The sequence below is a fragment of the Theropithecus gelada genome, chromosome 2 (genome assembly GCF_003255815.1).
Source record: "Theropithecus gelada isolate Dixy chromosome 2, Tgel_1.0, whole genome shotgun sequence".
In the NCBI taxonomy this organism is placed as follows: Eukaryota; Metazoa; Chordata; class Mammalia; order Primates; family Cercopithecidae; genus Theropithecus; species Theropithecus gelada.
Window position 1 is genome coordinate 20,007,854 of NC_037669.1, and position 25,277 is coordinate 20,033,130.

General features: G+C 40.1%; 2 protein-coding genes across 3 annotated transcripts in view; one reads left to right on the forward strand and one right to left on the reverse strand.

The window, feature by feature from the left end:
• CMSS1 (cms1 ribosomal small subunit homolog (yeast)) overlaps nucleotides 1-25,277 on the forward strand; it is a 373,543-nt gene that overhangs the window by 112,327 nt on the left and 235,939 nt on the right. The gene's annotated exons all lie outside the window — the stretch shown is intronic.
• The window catches only part of FILIP1L (filamin A interacting protein 1 like), a 292,938-nt gene that overhangs the window by 97,390 nt on the left and 170,271 nt on the right, over nucleotides 1-25,277 (reverse strand). The window contains exons 2-3 of the mRNA XM_025374760.1: nucleotides 1,459-1,720; nucleotides 543-716 (exon numbers count right to left, since the gene is read on the reverse strand). Coding sequence (XP_025230545.1) covers nucleotides 543-716; nucleotides 1,459-1,710 — 426 coding nt within the window. The 5' untranslated portion in view covers nucleotides 1,711-1,720. The remainder of the gene's footprint in view (nucleotides 1-542; nucleotides 717-1,458; nucleotides 1,721-25,277) is intronic.

Here is a 25,277-nt window from a genome sequence, read left to right on the forward strand (position 1 = left end):
AACTTTGAAGGAAAAAGAAGGTATGCACTCATCTAAAATATATGTTTTTAAAACCTCTATTTCTTGGACAGTTCTTCAGATTATTTCCATTCATGCTCAAAATTTCTATGACATAATACCTCAGCGTTTTCAAAAAATTAACCTCTATGGTTGAACTTTATCTGTTTTTTATTACAGCCTGGGTACCCTGCAAGTTCCCAGAGGGTGTGTGTGTCTGTTTGTGTGTGCACATGTATGTGTGTGCATGTGTGTGGTTGTGTGTGTGTGTGTATGTCTGCACATGCATGTGAAGGGGGGAGCATTCTCTGGCATTTGGTAGATTTTTGTTGAATTCAAGAAACAAACCTAGTGGATGCATCCTGTCTATGATTCATTCTTTTCAACTTTCCTGTTGAACTTGTTGTATTTCTCTATTTTGTGTAGGCTTTAAGTGCGTTAGAAAGTAAAACTGTAAGGAATCAAAGAGGAGTTACAGATCGTGCTCATCTGCAGGGCTAGTGCTTGGCTGCCTCCCAGGTACACACCCCTGATGTGGTACATACCTCATTCATTGGTTTCTCATAGATGTCCTCCTGCCAAGGGGCAGATTTCGCTTGAAAAGCATCTCTCTGGAGAGCCTCTAACACCTTTTTTGGAGTGACAAACCCATACTGAGCTTCCAGCAAAGCCAGGTCCATTTTTTCAGCCTTTAAAATGCCTATGACCTCATCTCGAGCCTGTAGGAACAAAAAGTATTTCAGAAAGCCTGCTGTCTCTACTAGCGGTCTCAGCAAGTGATTTTTGTGATAGCTGGCAGTGCTTTCTCTTCTCTTTCAAATATAAATGAATCATATTTCATTTTGACACTTCTGTAAAAAGTATCAAAACTGTATCCCTTCATCCTTCTTGTAGTCTAATAACACAATGTTTTAAAAAGTGATTACTATACAACATTGGAGGACTACATTTTTTTATTGTGTTTGATGTAGCTATCATGATATCCGTCAATGTACTAGCATTTGGATTTTCAGGGGGTAGGAAGTAAAATTCTCCTATATGTGTATCAGCTGTTTTTAGATTTTCATGTAGGTTAATAATGCCAGGGCAAGTCTAGGAGCCAGTTCACTTGGGGTACGAAAGCACCTATTGCTTAAACCAATCCCGAAGTCATCTGGCATTGTTGCTGTTGATGCATACACGTGCACTGAAGCTTCTGAGCAGCATGGGCAGAGGGCGTGACCTTTCACAACCTGTACGCCAATCACATGTCATCGTGACAGCCCCTTTAGATGAGATTAACTGCACTTTGAGTTGGCAGAGGAGAACTCTTTGTATATGTACTTATGCTTTGCTTTTGTGTACACACACGTATGAACCACAGATGAACCACAGATATCTATTTCTGAGGCAGCAGGAACACCAAATTCACAAGCAGCCTTCTGTTTGCAGCATGATGGGGATAACTACAACCCAGCTGACCTGCAGTTCTCCCTCCAGAATGCTGAGGAGAAATAACAGGTCATCTCTTGATAGGTCTTCTGCTTGGTGGCCATTACCACTGTGTGGCTTCTCTGCCTTGGGACATGGAACTATGACATCCGACTCACTGGGGGGGTCTTTGTCTTGCTGTCTGTGCTTCATGTTTTGAGGCCCTTGGAAACTGTGGCCTTTAGTATGTCTCGGAAATTTCTTGTGGGTTGAGCCCTCGGTGTCACTGCCTCTGGAACGCATTCTGTAAAGCCTGGAAGGAGGGAAGACAATTTGTAACGCTTAATGGAAATGGAGTTTTAATAAGAGTACCTATTACTGCTTTAACAAGTCTGCATTCTTGTTATATTTACCACAGCCCCAAACTCGATCTTTTTGATGTCTACAGCAGAGAAGGGTATTAGCAGATTCATAAATCACAGTCTTATTTACACTTTTGCTTTTAAAGCAAACATTTAAAAAAATGTGTTCTGCTTTGATTAAGGCCACTTATGTCTGTGGGTAAACAGGCCGTGTTTGAACTTCACCCCCCAAGCATTCCACCTCCGGAACCCAGGTCAGACCTCCAACCATGGCCTAAGTGCTTGCTTAAGATGTACTTAACGTAATTATAATATTGTAAAATGGTGACTTTGCTAATTCTTCTGACTTTCTTCAGATTTACTTTATAGTATTTCCTTTAAAAATTGTTAGGGGTTTTTATGGGGTTTTTTGTTTTGTTTTTAAAATTTGTTAGCCTTTAAAAGTGCATTAGGACAGAAATGGCAGGATTACTGCTACAGAATTACTGCGTTACTTTGTTTTGAAGGCCAAGTCTAGTATTAAAGGAATGAAGGCTTGGTCCCTGGCTGTATTCCTGTATTCCTGACATTCTTCTAAAATTCTAGATCTATCCTTGGGTAAGCTAAGGGCTTATATTTAGGACCCTCATCTTCAAAGCAGAGACACTGCTACCTAATGTAGTTGGCCATTCTGGAAACAATATAAAATAAATTAATATTTAAAGGACACATTAGCTCCGCATCTGATTATATAATCATCCAAATGAATTTATAATAGGAAGAAAAATTCTTCCACTGTTGAGGTTTCTAACTAGAAGAGAAAATATCAGTTGAACTTATAATTGACTCCGTGGCATATAAGCAGATTATTAATTTTACTCTTTGTCCCTACAAATCATGAAACTTTCACCATCGCCAGTACCTTCCTTTTAGTTTGTAGTATTTCTTTAAAAATCTGAAAAACTCAAGTGTCCAGAAAAGTGTAGAAACTATAACGAACTGCTACATGCTACCACACAAATTTATAAAATTTTAATAATTTACTATATATTAGAAAACAGTTTTCTTTTTTTTTTTTTTGGAGACGGAGTCTCGCTGTGTCGCCCAGGCTGGAGTGCAGTGGCCGGATCTCAGCTCACTGCAAGCTCCGCCTCCCGGGTTTACGCCATTCTCCTGCCTCAGCCTCCCGAGTAGCTGGGACTACAGGCGCCCGCCACCTCGCCCGGCTAGTTTTTTGTATTTTTTAGTAGAGACGGGGTTTCACTGTGTTAGCCAAGATGGTCTCGATCTCCTGACCTCGTGATCCGCCCGTCTCGGCCTCCCAGAGTGCTGGGATTACAGGCTTGAGCCACCGCGCCCGGCCCGAAAACAGTTTTTAAGTACTGTATTATAGATGTATTATAACGTATGTATCTCTTCTGAAACCCATTCTCCTCCCTTCCCACTCCAGAAGTAACCATGTACTCTTGAATTTGGTATTTATCATCCCCCTGCATGTTTCATACTTTTTAAAAGCGTGTATATATTGCTGAACAATGTATAGTATTGCATGTTTTCAAACCTTATTTGTAAACAGCATATTGAATGTATCTTTCTAAAACTTGCTTTTTCATCCTAGATTATATTTTTGAGATTCTTCCTTGTTCCATTTTACTGTAGTTTATGTATTTTGATTGCTGTAAGAGTATTTCATTATATAGTACATCATTTACTTGTTCATTTTACTGTTTTTGAATACTTTTTTTTTTAGTATTCAAAAAAATGCTATTTCAAACATTCTTGCACATTTTTCCCCTTGTGTTAGGTGATAAGAATTCTGTCACAAATCAGCTGTGGAACTTACTTAAGACACTGACCCATTGCCAGGCACAATGGCTCACGCCTGTAATCCCAGCATTTTGGGAGACTGAGGCGGGCAGATTACCCGAGGTCAGGAGTTCAAGACCAGCCTGGCCAACGTGGCGAAATCCCATCTCTACTAAAAATACAAAAAATTAGCTAAGTGTGGTGGCACACGCCTGTAATCCCAGCTACTCAGGAGGCTGAGGCCCAGGAATCACTTCAATGCAGGAGGCGGAGGTTGCATTGAGCCAGGATCGCGCCCTTCACTCCAGCCTGGGTGATAGAGTAAGACTCTGTCTCAAAAAAAAAAAAAGAGACATTGACCCTCTTTAGGTCCAATGACCTGATCTGGAAGTAAGGGAGCCCTTACTATGTGTGCTAAGCATTCTTCTCAGCATTTTCCATGTATTAGCTCATTCAAGTCTCACAACAACACTGTAAGGTAAGGAATATTACTATCTCCATTTTACAATGAACAAATGGAAGCACGAGAAACTTACTGAAGGTTGCATAGCTAGTAAGTGACAAAACTGGGATCTGAGTCTAGGAAACCTGGCTCAGGGACTCACACTCTTAAAAATCATGCCGTAATGCCATTATGCTGTATTGCCTAAGACAAATGCATATATACACTGGTATAAACACCTTGTCCGAAAAATGCCTATAGCCTTACTGAAGAGACTCTTTACAAATACAGTATGGATGGACAATGATGTGTGACAGTAGTTGTCACTGGCTCTTCCCTAGGTAGCCAGGGAAGGGCTCATTTATTGGAGAAAAGCAAAGGCATAGAAGGGATATTTTTGTGTAGGAATGGGAGGTTGGGGATGCGTAAGAGATAAGATTGGGAGAAACCTCATTGTGTGTATATTTATTTATTTATAAAAATATTCATGTACTACCACAGTATATTATGTGCTCTATAAAAGCATTCAAAAAAAGAAAAAAATGAAAAATTATACATAAATAGGATTTCTAATGATCTTTTCCCCACCCCCATTGTATTTTCTTGAACACCTAGGAATATCCTTACTCTGGGCTATAGAAATAATGGAAGGTTGTTACATAAATATATTTAATATAGGTAAATATTACATTCTGCTTTATTTATAGATATGTTCACACATGAATGATAGGGTCATCTATGTCCTTTGTCTTATATTTTTAAGACAAATGTATTCTTCATTCACCATCTCCCATGGTGTATCTGACCTGGTGCTCCACACATAAAGGGCATGCATTAGGGTGACTGGCTTGCTCCTTTTACTCTGTGCCCAACTGTCTCAGGTACATTTTAGTGTTTAACAAACAACCCCAAAACTTGGATGGAAGCTAAATAACAATGGCTCAGAATTCTGTGGGTTACTCCACAGCTTCAGCTTTCTTACAGCAATTCTGGGCGTGGATGGTCTAAGATGGGCTCCCACGTATCTGACTGTTGGTTAGTTGGACTAGGAGAGCCTCAGCTGGGTCCTCTCATCTCAGCCGTATGTGGACTCTCATCCTCCCCACATGGTGGTCTCAGGACAACATTCCAAGAACTTGAGAGTTGAAACTCCGTCTCATTTGTGAAACAATGTCACAATGTCAGCCCAGATTCAAGATTGAGGAAATAAATTCCACCTCTACATGGAAGAAGATAAAAGGCCACATTGCAAAGGAATGGAAGGAATTAACTGCAGCCATCTTTGAAAAAGTTCGCCACACCCACAGATTCAGATTTCTGTGAAAATCTAATAAAAGTCTAGGTTAAAAGAGGAGCGAAATATATTTGGTTCTTTACTTCTTTTCATTGCCTGAAAGTACACAGGGTTTGATTTTTGTTTTTTCATTTTTACATGATGAATTCCTATGCTTTCCTCTTGCCCACACAGTCCTGTGTGGAACAATAGCCTACTGATAAGAATCAACTTGTATCCTGCTGCTAATCAATGAGAATTTCTCTGCCCTCATCACCTTAATCTAGGATATCCCTTCCAGAATACCAAGATAATGTAAACTTTTATTTAGCAGGGTAATTTGCTGAACATTGTTCATAAGTAGTGCCCTTTTAGCTTAAGGCAGCCCTGAGCTACAACAGAAGACTGAATGGAGCTCTATATACATTCTAGCTTCCTCATCTCACTCTTAAAGTGGGTTAGATGAAATCTGACAGGAGAGCATAGATCATTTGCCAGTGATGATATTCATAAGTAGTAAAAAAGGAATGACCTGAAACATTTTTATACTGTGTTTGTTATTCTTTTAAAGAGATTAGAGTTTTACTGAGACCACCAATTCTCTTTGGAGGCTGGGGATAGTAGCATCAACATTCTCACTGATTAATGAAGTGATGCTCACACTGGATTTGTGAACAGACCCATCATGTGCAGACTTCTGGTCTACTGAGGAGCATATGTCTCTTCATGTTTACAGTGGTGGAGTTTCCTTGCCCCTCTGCCAGTAACCGCAAAATGATCAGTAATGAGAAGTAATTAAGTATCTAGAGGAAGCAAACAAAGACATGAATTTCATGATACTCTCATGCTTTGTATTATCAGTGACTTCATTGTTTCTCTTGGCAAATTTTTAATGCATCTGTGTTTGGCCCAGGGGTGCATAGTAGTGTAAAGAAAAATTTTGTAATAGCAACAGTGGTTTGGGATTTTCAGGGTACCAAAAAAAAAAAAGGAAAGTTGCTTTTGTGTATACCAAATAATGATGCTTTATTCTTTATAAAGTGCTGACATAGTACCTGGTGAGTTTGCAAGGGAAGAAAACCTGCTTAGTTGTCAGTTTAACACAGCCTAATGTGTTGTTATCTGTGACTGTCATAACCATAGAATGATGACCTTCAGGAGTGTAGCCTGGGAATCAGGAAACCCAGCCTCTGATCCCAGCTCTGCCTTTAATTAGCCAGGGTCTGTGTTGTTGCTTATAAAATGAGAATATTGGGATGGTTGGCCCCATGAGGTCATTCAGGCTGGAACAAGGACCAAGGATTGTTTCCCTTGACCTCTACCCTGTTCCTCACCCGCTAATGGATTCCCCTGACAGCAGGGTTAGGACCTGAGACTAGAAGATCTTTGAAGTCCCGGGATTTCCCGCTTTAGAATTCTGGGATTCTCTGTTGTCTTGTATCTATGGATACAAATACAGTGCAGTTGGCAGTAAGAAGTAGATCCTGCTTTGTTTTCCTATGTAGTTCCTTTAGTCAGTTTTACTTGGGCTTAAGTTAGTTGAAATCATGGTGGATCTTGGTAAGGATGTGTCCATACAAGAGGACTAGAAGAGAGTTTGTAATTATTTACTTAATTTATTTACAGGAAATGGCCAAATGTAAATAGAGGTCTATTCTACTCATCACCTTCCTCCAGCAGCACCCCCAGCCAATTCCTTATTATAAAAGTTAAATTTTAAAAATCATTCTTTATTAATGTTGTATATTAAAAATTACATAGTTAGGTGCTATTTAGACATACTTTTTAGTCTTCATTTTCCTACTCATTTTTGTTTTAGAATTGTGGATGTGACTAGAGGATATTTTTGCTTGTATCAAGTAATTGAAAAGCCTCAATAAAAGAAATCATTTTTGGTCTTGGTCATTTAATATGATATTGAGGTAGCCAGGCAAAACTACTCCAATTTAGAGAAAGAAAATAATAATAATAATGATAGCCAGCATGTATTCATTCCTGATCATATACAAGCCCATCCTAAATGCCTTCCTTTGATTAACTCATTTAATCCTCTCAAAAAACATTTATTACCTCATTTTGCAGAGGAAGAAATTGAAGCTTGAAGCCTTTTTTTGGGGGGAGGGGGGACAGATCCCACACTGTCGCCCAGGCTGGAATGCAGTGGTAAGATCTCATGTCACTGCAACCTCCGCCTCCCAGGTTCAAGGGATTCTCCTGCTTCAGCCTCCTGAGTAGCTGGGACTACAGGCGCATGCCACCACACCCAGCTAATTTTTATATTTTTACTAGAGGCGGGGTTTCACGGTGTTGGCCAGGATGGTCTCGATCTCGACCTCATGATCCGCCTGCCTCGGCCTCCCAATGTGCTGGGATTACAGGCATGAGCCACCTGCGCTCGGCCCGCTTGAAGCCTTTTTAAATAACTTGCCAAAGGTCATACTGCTAAAAAGTGGCAGAGTCAGAGTCAGGCCATAATTTAGGCAGTCTGGCTTCAGAGCCTACTAAATCACTATGCTGTATCTACTTAGGTCTTGTAAAAAGGTATACATAGTAAAGGAAAAATCCTGGTTTAACATTAATTTATTCAACAAACATTTATGAAATGAAGCCCCTACTATGTCAAGTACTGTGCTAGACAATTTTGTTTTAACTAGCTCTTCTTTTCTTTTCTTTTCTTTTCCTTTCTTTCCTTCCTTCCTTCCTTCCTTCCTTCCTCCCTCCCTCCCTCGCTCCCTTCTTTCTTTTCTTTCTTTCTTTCTTCCTTCCTTTCTTTCTTTCTTTCTTTCTTTCTTTCTTTCTTTCTTTCTTTCTTTCTTTCTCTCTCTCTCTCTCTCTCTCTCTCTCTTTCTTTCTTTCTTTCTTTCTTTCTTTCTTTCTTTCTTTCTTTCTTTCTTTCTTTCTTCACTTTTGCTCTTGTTACCCAGGCTGTAGTGCAATGGCGTGATCTTGGCTCACTGCAACCTCTGTCTCCAGGGTTCAAGCAATTTTCCTGCCTCAGTCTCCCAAGTAGCTGGGATTACAGGCACCTGCCACCATACGGCTAATTTTTTTGTATTTTTAGTAGAGACAGGGTTTCACCATCTTGGCCAGGCTGGTCTCGAACTCCTGACCACAGGTGATCCACCCACCTCAGCCTCCCAAAGTGCTGGGATTACAGGTGTGAGCCACCGTGCCCGGCCTACCTTATTTTCATATCTGGACCAATCTCCAATTTGTTGAATTCTGAGTATCCAGAATTGCACAAAAATGTGAGTAACGTAAATTCACAAACCCCTAGCCTTTGAGTCTATTCAGTAAAGTTACTCTGTTTTCATATATTGTTTATGTGCAAAACCTATATATTTGAATTCGTAGTTATTTTTAAGTTTTCATGTGCTTTTCTCAACCACTGCTATCATCTTGAAGTGGCAGGAGACATGTCTTAATAGAGAGACTATGAGATTGTGGAATCAAATAAAACTGTTCTTAAATCACAGCTCCAACATTGGGCGTCTGTGAGCCTTTAAATGTAAAATGGAGATAATGGTACTTGCTAATGGGTTTATTATTAATATTTGGTGAGCACAGGGCCCCTGTTGTTCATGTCTGTATCCCCATGTCCTACAGAGTTGGACCTCAGCAGGGATTTTTTGAGTGATTGAATCGTGCAGTCCTCAGCAGAGCTGGTTGGCTCTGAATAGGAGCTGCCTCATGGTAAAGATGATTCATTTGTGAACCACTGGCTAGAAATTTAGAAAAAGGGTACTGAGAACCTACTGAAGTAGCTGTGTATAGACCTCTTACCACATGCCAGACACTGTTTTAAGCGCTTCAGTTCATTTATCTTATTTATCTTAAAGAATTTTAGCCTGAAGTAAATGAAAAAAAAAAAAAAAAAAACCCTGTAGGAAGAGGGTTGGTAAAGGTGAATTAAGCGTGGAGACTCTCATAAGAGATAGCAAAGACAAATGAATTAATATCAATTTCAGGGCAGCACTGGTGGCTATAAAAATCTCAGGAAGTGTGTGTGTGAGTGTGAGTGTGTGCACACGCACACTCATGCTGGGTGGGGAAGAAATGTTAGATCCACGTAACTTACTGGAAATCTCCATTCAATTTCACTGAATTTTGTAAACTTTTGATCATAAATACCCTGATCTGCTATCCCTCACCCCCAGCCCTCTCACAGACACCCTCACATGCATGAAATGAACTGAGTATACTACTTTTTTTTGAAATTGACAGCACCATTAACCATCATTAGTTCTGTTTTTAAGCATGTAACACTTTATTAAGGCAGTGTCGTTTAAACTTGGTGTAGGGGGAAATTTTAGACATAAATTGTTTGTTTTGATGGCAAGAAGACTGCGTAACACGGAGTGAGTCTGTGCTAACTGTAGGACACTCATGGCCAAGGAACAAAGCTGGGAGTGATCCAAAGCTTTAAGTTTGAATATATTTAACACCCCATACTTTGCTGAGTTTAGAGGGCAGACTGTCTGTTGTCTTTACATTTGCACTTGCATTTCCCCCTATCTTTACACAGAACCTTTAAGCTAAGATTTAGTTCCCTGAAAGGAGAATGGAAAGAGATGTATTAAGATTATGGGGTTCTCAGCAGAGCTGGTTGGCCCCTTTAATATTAACTGACGTGTGGTAAATGTGATTCATCTATGAAAATAGTGGCTAAAAATAGATGTTAATAGTGCTCAGTTGCAGAACAGCCAGGTTGTGCTCACATGGCCAGATTAGGGGAAAAAATCCTGTTGGGTATTTTATGTGGTCTTTCAAAAAAAAAAAAAAGTTTCCTTTTATTGCCCTAGTCACCCACATTTGAAGACACTAAACTCAGCCAGCTGCAGTAAAGCTATCTGATGGCTAAAAAAAGACAAATTGACAACAAGATAACCTAATTTAGCAATAGGCCTCCTTGATCTTTTTTCTCCCATTTTCAGTAAAAATCATTGAAACATTTTCTTAGTGATATTTTTCCTTGTAGGGCATAGACAATTCTTTAGACAAGGGATTGGAAAGTGGGGATGTATGATTCAGGTTCATATTCCCAAGGATTCTGAGTCCTAAGAGAAAGTCAAAGCCACAGAGAGAAAATCAAGAGCTTCAGAAGGTGGTGCAGTAGTCATCTCATCCATCACCCAGAGTATCAGGCACTCAGTATTTTCCATCATCACCTGCTCACTTGTTATATACCTGGGAGTGTCCCAAAGTGCTTCCTTGTTGTGAGCTGAAATCCAGCTCCCAGGAACTTTGGTTCATGTATCCTGGTTCTACCTCCAAAGCTAAAGCAAAAGCCAAGCTACTCTTCTTGCCACAGTGTAGTCCTTTAACCAAAAGGACTCTATTCTTCTTTATTCCAAATGAAACACTCAGTTTCTTTATCCATTTCTTATACCACCTAGTTTCAGTCTCCTCCACCCACAACTCACAAACACGTTTTGATTGTGCCCCTTCAGCCCAGGGTCTTTCTTAAAGATATGCGTGGGGGCGGTTCCAAGATGGCCGAGTAGGAACAGCTCCAGCCTCCAGCTCCCAGCATGAGTGACACAGAAGACGGGTGATTTCTACATTTCCAACTGAGGTACCAGGTTCATCTCACTGGGGTGTGTTGGACAGTGGCTGCAGGACTGTGGATGCAGCCCACCGAGCGAGAGCCTAAGCAGGGCGAGGCATCGCCTCACCTGGGAAGCACAAAGGGGAAAGGAATTCCCTTTCCTAGCCAAGGGAAACCGTGACACACAATACCTGGAAAATCAGGTCACTCCCACCCTAATACTGCACTTTACCAAGGGTCTTAGCAAATGTCACACTAGGAGATTATATCCTGTGCCTGGCTTAGAGGGTCCCATGCCCACGGAGCCTCCCTCAGTGCTAGCACAGCAGTCTGAGATCTAACTGCAAGGCGGCAGCGAGGCTGGGGATCTGAAGTTCCTCTTCAAGGAGAACTACAAACCACTGCTCAATGAAATAAAAGAGGACACAAACAAATGGAAGAACATTCCATGCTCAAGGATAAGAAGAATCAATATCGTGAAAATGGCCATACTGCCCAAGGTGATTTATAGATTCAATGCCATCCCCATTAAGCTACCAATGACTTTCTTCACAGAATTGGAAAAAAACTACTTTAAAGTTCATATGGAACCAAAAAACAGCCTGCATTGCCAAGACAATCCTAAGCCAAAAGAACAAAGCTGGAGGCATCACACTACCTGACTTCAAACTATACTACAAGGCTACAGTAACCAAAACAGCATGATACTGGTACCAAAACAGAGATATAGACCAATGGAACAGAACAGAGTCCTCAGAAATAATACCACACATCTACAACCCTCTGATCTTTGACAAACCTGACACAAACAAGAAATGAGGAGAGGATTCCCTATTTAATAAATGGTGCTGGGAAAACTGACTAGCCATAAGTAGAAAACTGAAACTACATCCCTTCCTTACACCTTATACAAAAATTAATTCAAGGTGGATTAAAGACTTAAATGTTAGACCTAAAACCATAAAAACCCTAAAAGAAAACCTAGGCAATGCCATTCAGGACATAGGCATGGCCAGGGACTTCATGTCTAAAACACCAAAAGTAATGGCAACAAAAGCCAAAATCGACAAATGGGATCTAATTAAACTAAAGAACTTCTGCACAGCAAAAGAAACTACCATCAGAGTGAACAGGCAACCTACAGAATGGGAGAAAATTTTTGCAATCTACTCATCTGACAAAGGGCTAATACCAAGAACATACAAAGAACTCAAACAAATTTACAATAAAAAAACAAACAACCGCATCAAAAAGTGGGCAAACGATACGAACAGACACTTCTCAAAAGAAGACATTCGTGCAGCCAACACACACATGAAAAAATGCTCCTCATCACTGGCCATCAGAGAAATACAAATCAAAACCACAATGAGATACCATCTCACACCAGTTAGAATGACGATCATTAAAAAGTCAGGAAACAACAGGTGCTGGAGAGGATGTGGAGAAGTAGGAACACTTTTACACTGTTGGTGGGATTGTGAACTAGTTCAACCATTGTGGAAGACAGTGCGGCGATTCCTCAAGGATCTAGAACTAGAAATACCATTTGACCCAGCCATCCCATTACTGAGTATATACCCAAAGGATTATAAGTCATGCTGCTATAAAGACACATGCACACGTATGTTCATTGCTGCACTATTCACAATAGCAAAGACTTGGAACCAATCCAAATGTCCATCAATGATAGACTGGATTAAGAAAACGTGGCACATATACACCATGGAATACTATGCAGCCATAAAAAGGATGGGTTCATGTCCTTTGTAGGGACATGGATGCAGCTGGAAACCATCATTCTCAGCAAACTATCGCAAGAACAGAAAACCAAACACTGCATGTTCTCACTCATAGATGGGAATTGAATAATGAGAACACTTGGACACAGGAAGGGGAACATCACACACCGAGGCCTGTTGTGAAGTGGGGGGATGGGGCAGGGATAGCATTAGGAGGAATACCTAATGTCAATGAAGAGTTAATGGGTGCAGCACACCAACATGGCACATGTATACATGTGGGATATAACAAACCTGCACGTTGTGCACATGTACCCTAGAACTTAAAGTATAATAAAAAAAAGAGAATTAAGAAGCCATTGAAGTAATTACTATAAAGCGTCGACAATATTGTGGGAAAATATGAATGATATAGTACTAACTGAGGAAAACATGATCCAAATTGCCTGTACATTATGATTTTAACTATATAAAATGTACATATGTGTATATAAAGGCAAGGAAAGATGGAAAAGTGAAGTCAGTTGATATTTGAATAAACTGAATTATGTTTCTCCTTTAACTTTTTTTCAAGATTAGCCAGGTGTTGTTATATAATGCATTTTAAAACAAATGAGTAAATAATACAAAAAAGATATGAGTGGAATTGGGTATAATTTCCCAGATATTAAACACAACTAAAGCAGTGAATTGATGAAAGTATATACTCAGGGAAGATCTTAGCAGCTTTTCTGATAGTGGTTCTGTTGGAATTTTAAGTATGGATCCAAAAATTTGATAGTAGGTGTAATGAAAACTTCTTGCAGTTTAGATTATCAGGTGAATGCTTGTAATGATATCTTTCACTTGTGTGTTTCTTGATACGTCAGGAGACAGGATATTATTTCCCCAGTTTGCAGCGTCCTCATCTGCAAGATTCAGGAATCTTCAATAACTTTACCTTATAAACAATGGACTAGAGATAAAACGCTAGGTATTCTGACTTTTTTTTTCTCTATGCTCATGCTAAATTAATTGACATTTACATTCTTTTTGGTTTGGAAGTGTTCTTTGGTTTCTTGTTTTCTAAGTGCTGCAGTCAGAGAAGCTGCTGCGCTGTAGATACAGAATAAACAGCCGCTGATGAGGTCCAGTAGGGCAGACTTACATCATGGCTTTTCTTAGCTGTGTGTTGTGAAGAAAGGACAAAAAGAAATATAAAAATCTTCAAGTATAAATAGTGATTTATCCAAGTTTTCCATTACAAATCAGTGACTCTTTAAAGATTCTTTTCTCATTTAAGGTTGAAACAGGACTGAGAATGTTTTCCAGATCTTTGTGGAATACAGCAGAAAAAGGAAATTATTTTTATGTAGTCCAAGTTAGGTTTAAATGCATTTTTAAATGCCACACTTCCAACCCTAGATCAGAGCTCTTGAAAATCATATGATTCTTTTAACAGTTTTCAAACTACATCACTTTCCCTGTTTCTTCCAACTCCATGCTCTGGTTTTTCTTAGAAGTACAGTGATACTGAGCCAGTCACTTAACCTTTCTATTTTCTTTGAATTTTTGTCCATTTGGACCTTGGAGCCAGTTTTGTCCAATCCCCTTATACTGTAACCAAATCCCAGCAAGGTTAACTGATGTGCCTATGGTCATGCCCTGAGCCAACACCAGAAGGCAGGTCTCTTGCCTACATCTCTGTTGCTCTTTCCATTGCATCACTTCTTGTTCATAGTCCAACCCCTGTTTCCTCCAGCTCTAAGAAGATGTGAATCCTAAAAGATAAAAATGCACCTTTCAGAGCACCTGAAGTTTCCTACAAATTTTTATTTTTGTGAACCATCTTCTTCACCTTTTAGGTAACAATAGGTCACCCTGAGTGCCTTTTGGCCTCCTCTTGCCTAGGCCAACCCAGCATAATAAGGACCTTGCGGTAAACAGTTGATTCAGAGGAGGTCAAGCGTTTTCATCTTTACATTCCAATATGAAGTCTTCCCTTTCTTTCGTCTAAGGAACTGTGACTAGAATAGAGATGGGTTGTTGTAGAGAAGATGTTGCAACCCTTAAAGTGCCTTGGGCAAACCCCGACTTCTAAGCCATTTGGCTCCCCTTTCCCAGCATCTCAGGTATACTCCATTTATCTTCCTATAACTGGCAGAAAGTTTAATAACTTCTTGCCTCTGAAGCATATAAGTTTAGTCTGAAACATTTACACTTTCTCTTTTTAGGGGAAGAGAGGGAAACTTAACTTTTGTAAAGCTTCTGTTTTGTGCCAAATAACATGATTCATGCTTCCTATTCCTTACGTCTTTTTTTTAAGACACATGGAGTTGATACTGTTCTCTTCATTCTACCAGTGAAAAAACTGAAGTATTGTAAAGCTCACAGCTTATTATATTAATAGTAGAAATACAGGTTCACAAATAAATACAAAACATTAGAAAATACTGTAAATAATGTTCAATGCACAAAGTGTTTTGGGAGGATTTGAGAAAGAATGACTTATTCTGCCCAAGGGCCTTAGCACAGCCATCTCAGAGATAAGCTTTATCTTGGAGAATGAAAAAGGGTGCCCAGGCCATATGTGTAGGTAGCAGGTGGATGAAAAACACAGTAAGTGAGGAATATCAAATTGTCCCTTTGCTGAAGCACAGGAGGTATTCAGTGATGAAAGGTGAGGGCAGAAAGGTCAACTGTGGGTAGTATGTATCACAGGGCTGTTTATAATAAGTGAGATGAAACAACCATGTATCCAGCAAATAGTGGGGAATAATTAAATGGATCTTAGAATATCTGTGCACATATTCTGTGGCCAGTGAAGCAGCCAGTAAAAGTCAAGTTTTCAAGGAATATTTAATAATGTAGGAAAATATTCATAATTTGTAATAAGTTTTAAAATTTGGAAAAAAATTTATTTATCTATTACGTTGTTTTCACATTTGTGAGGTATTTTTCAGAAGAGAAAAGGGGATGAATGAAATAAAACCTTGAAATTTATCAACAATGCAATAGCATGTTGCCTTGATAGCAGCTGGTTTGATTATCCATGAGGTGAGGAAAGAAGACTAAGGAAATTGGAATGTAGACTATAAATTAGATGATATTAAGAAGTTATTGTTAATCTTATTAGATGTGTTAATGGCATTGTGTTTATGTGAAGAATGTGCTTTTTATTTTTCCAGATGCATAATGAAGTATTTAAATGTGAAATGACATGTTCTCCTGGGATTTACTTTTAAATACTCCAGAAAAAAATAATGGCAGGTGATAGAGGTGAAATAAGTATGGCAAAATATTGAGGATTGCTGAAGATGGGTAAAGAGTACATGGGTTTTATTCTTCTTTCTACTTTTTGTATATTTGGAAATATTCATAATAAAAGATTTAAAAGAAAGCACTAGACACATAGTATTGGATACATAAACATTTTAAGAAGTGGTTTTCTTGGCCGGGCGTGGTGGCTCACTCCTGTAATCCCAGCACTTTGGGAGGCCGAGGCAGGCGGATCACCTGAGGTCAGGAGTTCAAGACCAGCCTGGCCAAGATGGTGAAACCCTGTCTCTACTAAAAATACAAAAAAATCAGCCGCATGGTGGTGGACGCCTGTAATCCCAGCTACTCGGGAGGCTGAGGCAGGAGAATTGCTTGAACCCAGGAGACGGAGGTTGCAGTGAGCCGACACAGTGCCACTGCACTCCAGCCTCGGCGACAGAGTGAGACTCTGTCTCAAAAAAAAAAAAAAGAAACAAGACGTGGTTTTCTTAAAAAGAAGAAAAACAAAGTGCCATGGGGGAAAGGGGAGAAAAGAAGGAAGGCACCAAGCTTGGGTATCAGGCATACACAGAGAAGCAGGAGAGTAAACTATGTCCCAGGAGCCAAGAGAGAATTATTTCAAGGAGCATAGAACTGCTGTGACCTCATTTTAACAACATTACCACTGCTTAGAACAACTTTGGAACTCCACTTTTGGAGTCATCTGCTTTGAAATATCCCTCAGCTGGGACAAAGCCTGGTTCTTTAAAGGTGAACTCAATTTCTGACAATAAGAACAGGTTCCTTAAAACCAAATCTAGTGAATCTAGTGGTCAGCTCATGCCTATTTTGGTCAAAAGAACCAATTGTGACCTTAAAATAACGGGACTGGCTTTTATGTGTGACCTTCAAAGGAGGTTTGAAGACATTTCCAAAATATGTCAGCCCTGACACTTTTTCAGAATAAGCTTCATAAGATAAAACCTTTGATAACATTACACATTTGGATTAATAACTCAGGGCTTTTGTTTTTCATATTCCATCTACTTTGGTTAAATGTTAAATCTTGCCGGGTGTGATGGCTCATGCCTATAATCCCAACACTTTGGGAGGCCGAGGCTGGTGGATCATCTGAGGTCAGGAGTTTAGACCAGCCTGACGAATATGGTGAAACCTCTTCTCTACTAAAATGACAAAACTTAGCCAGGCGTGGTGGCATGTGCCTGTAGTCCTGCTCAGGAGGCTGAGGCAGGAGGATCGCTTGAACCTCGGAGGCGGAGCTTACAGTGAGCCAAGATCACGCCACTGCACTCCAGCCTGGGCAACAGAGTGAGACTCCGTCTCAAAAAAAAGTTACATCTTTGGTGTCTTAGAGCTTCAGTCTATTTTCTATAATCCAAATAAGCAAAGCAGTAAGAAACAGCATGGTGGACAGCAGGGGAAAGAGCACAGGCTCTGGAGTCAGCCTGGCCGAGCTATAATCTTGCTTCCCTCACAACTTCTGCTGTCCAAATTGGGTCAAACTACTTCATTTCTTCAGGATTCAGTGTTTTACAGGTTATTGGGAGGATTAGAGATGACACATGTAAGATGCTGTGCCTGGTACCTCGAACAGGATAGGAACTCATAACTTATCCTGATGGAGATGTCATAATGATACAACTTTATCTCCTGGTTCAGCAGACATGCCTTCCCTCTTGGAACATCGAATGAGATAAGAAAATAACTAGTGGATTTTTAGCATCACGAGGGGAGTACATTACTCAGGCCCTACCTCACCAAAGGGCGGGAGTTCTTCTAGTCAGTGCTAAACAAGTATTTTAAGAGCGTGTGTTATTTTGTGCCTAACTGAGATGGAGATTGGCAAGCTGAAGAAATTGGGATTTGACCAAGAACCGGTGCTTGTTGTTTAGTAGAGAGGTGATAGGGAACTATGATCCTGCTAGTTTGGAGGGACTTAACATGAAATGACTGCGTGGTCCAAGCTGGCTACAACTGTTCCAACAAAGATGACGAAGGCTACTGATTCAGAGGGGGATACTCACCCAGGCTGTCACTGGTCTGTCTCTTCCACCAAGCAAGACTGTTTTAATCCTTCTCTAACACAACAGCAACACAAAATTTACTGTCTGCAGGCACAATGCTAAGGCACTTTGTGTACACTAAATTGTTAGGCACTGAAAACAACCCTGTAAGGTAGATACTGTGATTCATCTGCACTTTATGGGTTAAAGTAACCTAAACCTAAAGAGGTTAAGTTAATCTGCCCCAAGCCACAGAGCTGGCAAGTGGCAGAACAGGAATTCAAACTGGCTTCAGAGCCCACCCAGTCTTTGCAAGCCTACTTTCTAATGCCTGAATTCCTTCTCTTTAGGAAGAATGATCTGTGTAAAGTTGGGAGAGACATCTCAGCAATTATGGTACACCATTGACTATATCAGTAAAATTGAAGCAGCCAGTGTCTTGCACCAAAGACCTGCATCACGAAGTGGTGAGAAGAGAAAAAAACATAGATCACCAGGGAGAAGGAAAAAAGCCTGGCTTTGCTCAAATCTGCGATTAAGGCACAGAGTGAATTAAACTCAAGCTTCTTCATTACTGTTCATTATTCAGCTCATTCTAGGCAGTAGGGAGGGAGTTATTATAAAGCAGGAGCTTATAACAGCTTTTAGACTCTGCTTAAGTCAAAAATCATCAAGAATCATCAAAAAGCATCAAGGAAAATACATAGAGCAAACAGTCACCCTGCTGTGCTTTTCTTGATGCTTTTTGGTGGTAATGTGACTGTGACTAGACCCTATGAATTTGGGTTAAGTCCTGGGTTCTTCAAACTGATAAAAGGTTTCTTCTCATGTCTTCCTCTAAGAAGGGCCATCTCCACCCTTTCCAAAGTCCCACTCATCGCTACGAAGGAGTGCTTTCCCCATGCTCCCTCATGAGGTGAGGTTGGCTCACCCAGAGTACTTCCCAGGCTTGTTGCATAGATCTGGACCTCAGACTCTCTGAGGTCTGTGGGAATGGGGATAGATTGAGCTTGGGGGTTCTACCCACTGTGTGTGGTTCCATACAGCCCTTTGTTAGAAAGCACCCAGGGCAGCCAAGAGTGTGTGTTGACTAAGGAGGGTGGCTGCTGCTAGGAACTATAAGTAAATAAATGGATGTCAGAAGCTTACAATTAAGGGGGGAAACAAAGAATCATTACTCTCCCTTAAGCATGTTGCTTTGGATGTTTTAGCAATGATTATGAAGCGTTTACACACAGACTAAACTAAGCTCTTTGTGTTCCTTGCAAGGTAGAGAGCCTGCCAAGTCAATTTCAGCATGCAAAACCCAGACAATTATTCTTTTGGCATTTAGGAGCCGCCACTGTTTTTGCTAGGGGTGGGGGATGGCAGCCTGTTGACACAGGAAGCCTTCATAAGGAAAGAGAAGTCAACTTTAACCCCAATTTTTTAAAAAAGAGAAATCCTGTCAGGGTTCTCACATTCTCACCTCTTATGCTAAACCTCTTGTCACAGAGCCAGTGGGAGAAGCCTTTGGGCTCAGAAGTGCCACACACGCTTTGATGCCCACAGCGTGCAACTCATTCATAGCTGTTTTCATATCCTCTTCCTAGCAGCTCATATGTGAGTGTGTGCATGCAGACAGTTGGTAGATGTATTTCTAGTAATAACCAATGAAAAGATAAGTTCTTGAGATTATGGTTTGGTTCATCACATAATATATGCTTTATCATAGTTGTTCTCAACCTGTAAGCCCAGAACTCCTGGGAGCTTTCAGAGTTGACAAAAGGGTCCCTGCAATCCATATAGCAAAAGCATTGTGAGAAATGAGTATGTCTATTATGTCTTCAGAATAGCCCTGGATACTATTGTGATTGATAGCTTATAAGCTGCTTTAAAGTTTTCTGAATTTGTTTTAGGCTTTTATGACTGTGTCTTCACTCAGTCAATGAATAGAAAAAGCTACAACTATCAATGGAGAATTTGGAAATTTTTTGTTACAGAAAAGGAGTTTTCATCCTAGAAAGGGTGTGTAAGCAGTATCCAAAGGTCTTTTCTGTGTAGCTGCTAAACAAAAGACTCCTTTCTTATTATTGAAACTTTTGGTGGTGTTTTCTGACGCAAATGATTTCATGTCTGTATCAGAACTGCCCTGTTGATGTAGCTGCAGCTAAAGAATGGGCTGAAGGCATTTGGTCTTACAGACTGTTAATCTGGAAAAAGTAAACGATGTAGTTTTTTTTTTTTTTTTTTTAATGTTATTAAAGACCTTATGCATCTAACCCACTCTCTTCAGTACAAGTTACCATGCACATCATAATTACTTGCAGGTATTTGAGAGATGATTGTAGTTTAACATGGTGGTGGCTACATCTGGAGGCCTGAATCCAAAGTATTCTTATTTTTAGCCTTTAATAGGAACTGTTTCTTCCAGTATGTTGACTATAGGATTTAAAGTAGAGATTTGCTGGCTCTATACTACAAAGGACCAAATCACCAATAGGCACTTGCTCCATCAGGGATACAGTCATTTGTTGCACAGATGCTAACAGAGGCGGGCAGATCACCTGAGGTCCAGAGTTCAAGACCAGCCTGACCAACACGGCGAAACCCACTCTCTACTAAAAAAAAATACAAAAATTAGCATGGCGTGGGGGCAGGTGCCTGTAATCCCAGATACTCTGGAGGCTAAGGCAGGGAGAATCACTTGAAACTGGGAGGTAGAGGTTGCAATGAGCCGAGATCGCGCCACTGCACTCCAGCCTGGGTGACAGAGCAAGACTCTGTCTCAAAAAAAAAAAAAAAAGTAATAATATATTCAGCACTGAAAATGGGGAAGCAAGCACAAAGAATTTTTAAAATTTACCTTTAATTCAATGATGCAGAGATTTATACCCTTGACCTTTTGTATAGTTTCCCATAGACTTTCTTCTCTTTGTATCTGTTATACTATGCATATTGCTTAGGGAACATTAGCTATTGTCATAAATCTTCCATACCATGATATTTGATAGCTGCATAGTATTTCATTGTATGGACGTGCCATTATTTATGTAACCATTCTCCTATTATTGGATATTTAGTTAACCACTCTGCAGTCCTTCCTGCCCCACCCTTTCACCTTAGTGGCCTTTACCCTATGGATCCAGAAGGGACCCAAAGCTAAAAAGAAACTTTGACCTTGTCTGGACTTTACAAAACTGGCAGGAGTCCATGAGGACTGTCCTTGGCTCAGAAAAATATCTGTTTGTTGTTTTAAAGTCATGATTACAGTGTCTGCAGGATTTAATCACAACTCATAATCATTATTCTACCTCCCCTCTAAATTCTTTTTCCCTTACCAAATAAAAATATAACATTGTTTTGAATACTTTTAATAAGGTAAAAAGAAAAATAGAAGGCATGGATACTGCTGGAGTAGACCACTATACTACCTTTCTAGGCCCTGAAAGTTGAGAATTTGAAAATGAAATAAGAATTTAGAATATCTGTCCAAATAATTCATTTTTAACAATAGAAGGGCATTTATTTGCACATTTTTTCCCTTCATGGAGGAAGTTGTTACTATATTTACAGATTACCTCATCATATAGAATTGAATAAAAAATATGAGAATCAGACCTAAAGAGTATATTTCAAACAAAATTAAAAGCAGAACTGTGTAGACAATGGTGGTGGTAAGATAATAAATATTTATTTATTTAGTTATTTTTTGAGGCGGAGTCTCGCTCTGTGGCCCAGGCTGGAGTGCAGTGGCCGGATCTCAGCTCACTGCAAGCTCCGCCTCCCGAGTTTACGCCATTCTCCTGCCTCAGCCTCCCGAGTAGCTGGGACTACAGGCGCCCGCCACCTCACCCGGCTAGTTTTTTGTATTTTTAGTAGAGACAGGGTTTCACCGTGTTAGCCAGGATGGTCTCGATCTCCTGACCTCGTGATCCACCCGTCTCGGCCTCCCAAAGTGCTGGGATTACAGGCTTGAGCCACCGCGCCCGGCCGATAATAAATATTTTTTATTCTAAAGCTATATAACATTCCGTTTCTGATTTATAGAGTGAGTATGTCATCATTTTAATGCTGTCTTATGTCCAAAAAATAAGTACTTAACAATAGTGCATTAGAAACATGGTTACCAAACAGTATACCAAAACTAAAACATTGCATGGTATAGGACATGGAGAGAAGAACCAAAGTTTGTTTAGAAAAGAGAGTCTCGCGCCAGGCATGGCATCTCACACCTGACCGCTTGAGTCCAGAAGTTTGAGATCAGCCTTAGCAACATAGTGAGACTGTCTCTCCAAAAAATAAAAATAAAAATAAATAAATAAATAAATAAATAAAAATAAAAAAAGAAAGAAAAGAAAATTAGCTGGGCAGGGTGATGCATGCCTGTAGTCCCATCTACTTATGAGGCTGAGGCAGAAGGATCGGGATAACCTGAGTCCAAGAGTTGGAGGCTATAGTGAGCTATGATTGTATCATCACTGCACTTCAGCCTGGGGCGGGGCAGGGGGAAGGAGATGGGGAGAAGAAGAAGGGGAACGGGAAGGGGAAGGGGAAGAAGAGGAAGAAGAGGGGAGGGGAAGGGAGAGAGAAGAAGAAGAAGAAGGAGGAGGAAGGAGAGAGAAAGAGGGGAAGGGACAGGAGAGAGAGAAGAAGGAGGAGGAAGGAGAGAGAAAGAGGGGAAGGGAAAGGAGAGAGAGAAGAAGGAGGAGGAGGAAGGAGAGAGAAAGAGGGGAAGGGAAGGGAGAGAGAGAGAAGAAGGAGGAGGAGGAAGGAGAGAGAAAGAGAGGGAAGGGGAAGGCAAAGGGAAGTGGAAGGGAAGGAAAGGAAAAAAGAGGAAAAGGAAAGGAGGAAGGAAAGAAAAAGAGAAAGGAAGAAAAGAAAGAAGGAAAGAAAAAGAAGACAGCCTCAGAATCATAAGACATCATTAGGGTTGGAAGGATCTGGAGATGGATTTGCCCCACTCCTTCTCAGCAGGACTTAGAGACTGGACACCCTCATTGTAAACTGCACCCTGTAACCAGCACACATCCATACTATGAGGGGTCTTTTTGCATAACTGTGTGGTCTTAAAAATGTGGCCAATTCTTTCAAGATATATCCAGAATCCTTTAGCCATTTTATTTCCTAGCACACAGCTGTTAGTTGAATGCCACCTGACATAAATTTTGGTGAGTAAATTCCAAAAACATTGGGAAGAAGATTTCCTAAATGTGAAAGCAGGATAAAATTCCCAAAAACCTGTGAGCGAGTGACCAGAGTGATTTATTGTTAAGACTATAACTAAAGAAAAACTTGCCTTGTAACCTCCTGGTTCGAAAAATGCTGAGTCTAGGCCTACAAAAAAACTTTAGGCTGGTTTCCTCAATTTTTATTTTGACATATTTGTGTGATTCAGTTTGTTTGTTTTTAATAGATAAATTTAAGTAAAACCCTTCATAGTTGGCAACTGGCTTCTTGCTTAAATATTTAAATATACTTAGGATTTTTGTTCTTCAGCTCTGTCTAAAAAGTCAGTTGTATAGCAGTTCTTTACTTGGGGAAGTCAGGAATGCATAACTCACTGTGCTTCCACATATAGTCCCACCTTCAACAGGCAGTTTTACTCTCAGTACCTTTTATCAGTTGAAAGAAGGAAAAACAAACAACTCTATAGCAACCTTGGAATCTTTCTCAGGGCACTAACATGGCTGTATTTCAAAGTACTTAATATTTTCCTAAGAGAGACAAAGAAGTACATGGTGCTTACATTATAATTTCCTAATCAGAAAGGTACAACAACACTTAAAAGGTGATTATAGTTGCACAATGAAACATTTGTGTGGTTCTTTTAGCCATTATGTATCTAAAGTAGAATTTTTACTTTTTGGTCTTTTAAGTTCTGAGAATCAGAATGAGACTTACGTTAGAATAATTCTTTCCTTTGATTTGTTCATATTTTCCTTAAAATCAATCACAATGATTACCAAGGACATTCTTAATCAGCTGTGTGTGCATGTTAGGGAGGTATCAGGCTGAGTTGTTCCGTTGCTGATTTATGCATATTCTTAATTAATGATATGTATTTCCCAGAATAACCTTTACTTTCATAATCAAAGGTATGCTTCTACCTTCAACTTTATATATATTTTTTACTACCTGCTAAGGAGAATTGGGGATAAGGTCATTTTAAGGTGTCACTTAGTCTCTTGGAACCATTAGGTTAGAGAACAAAAGTAGTTAAAGTTTACAAAGCACAAGGAGCCACCTATTATAACTGTAGATAAGACTTTTTTCTCATTTACTTCCTTATCTATATTTTCTCTTGCTACTTGCTCTGGTTTCTTTGTCCATGCTATGCATCGGAAATAGACTATATTACTGGAAAAGGAAGACAGTTATACCAGAGCTCCTACTAAATGTTATAAATTTTTACAGCATCTCATTTAATCCTAACAATTCTGTGGTGGATGCCTGATTATTCTCAGTTCTATAGGTAGGGAAATCAGAACTTAGAAAAGTAAGTTGCCCAAAGCCACAAAGTTAGTAAGTGGCAGGGTCATGATGCACATGTCCTTTTCCTGAGGTTTTTTCACTTATTTATATTATTTTCTGTTTTCACTAGTCTCCCCTGGTGACCTTCCTTTTTTCTCAGCTACAAAATTTCATTTATCAGATAGTATAATTGAAGTTTTAAAATGTGCTATTCCTAGCAGGAAGCGGCCCACGGCTATATGAATATTCCTCCCCACTCACCATTTCCAATATTTGCCTCCCCAGACAGAAAGAGGAAGGGAGGCAGCCCACATGATTCTCTTGAAACGTTTCATATGTTCAGAAAAAGCTGTGTGTTAAATTCTTTGTTATGTTTTCCTTTTTGCTTTGTGCTCATTGAATATGATGCTGGAGATTTAGGTAAATATTCAAAACAGAGCTATGTATTTGCCCCAGGAGTAAAAGGAGAGGAGAAAGAAAAGAAAAGGAAAAAGAGAAAGAAAGAGGGAAAGAGGGAGGGAGGGAGAGAGGGAGGGAAGGAAGGGAGGAAGCAAGGAAGGAAAGGAAGGAACAAAGGAAGGAAGGAAGGAAGAAGAGAGAAAGAGAGAAAAACTGATCACGGAGACAGTAGTAGCTGGAGGGAGGGGAAGGCTGTCACCCAGGGATTATTGGGTTTGACTGCCCTTGGAATAACTCAAAACTTGTTAAAAGGGATCCAAGCCCTGCTTGGTTTGGCCCACAGTTTCACCTCATGCCCCTCCCTTCGTCACTCTTTCTGCACCTAACGTGCTGGCCTTGAGTTAAGTCACTTACACTTACCATTTTCTCTCTCACTTCTAGGCCTTTGCCTGTGCTGTGCTCACTGCTTCGGCCTCTTCCCTCAGCTGTTCACCCAGCTTACTCCCACTTAGCCCTCAGCCCTCAGCTTTAGTGATACTTCCTGGAGAAGTCCTCTCTGACTTCATAACCACATTATACACTCTAGTAGCACTACGACCTCCTTT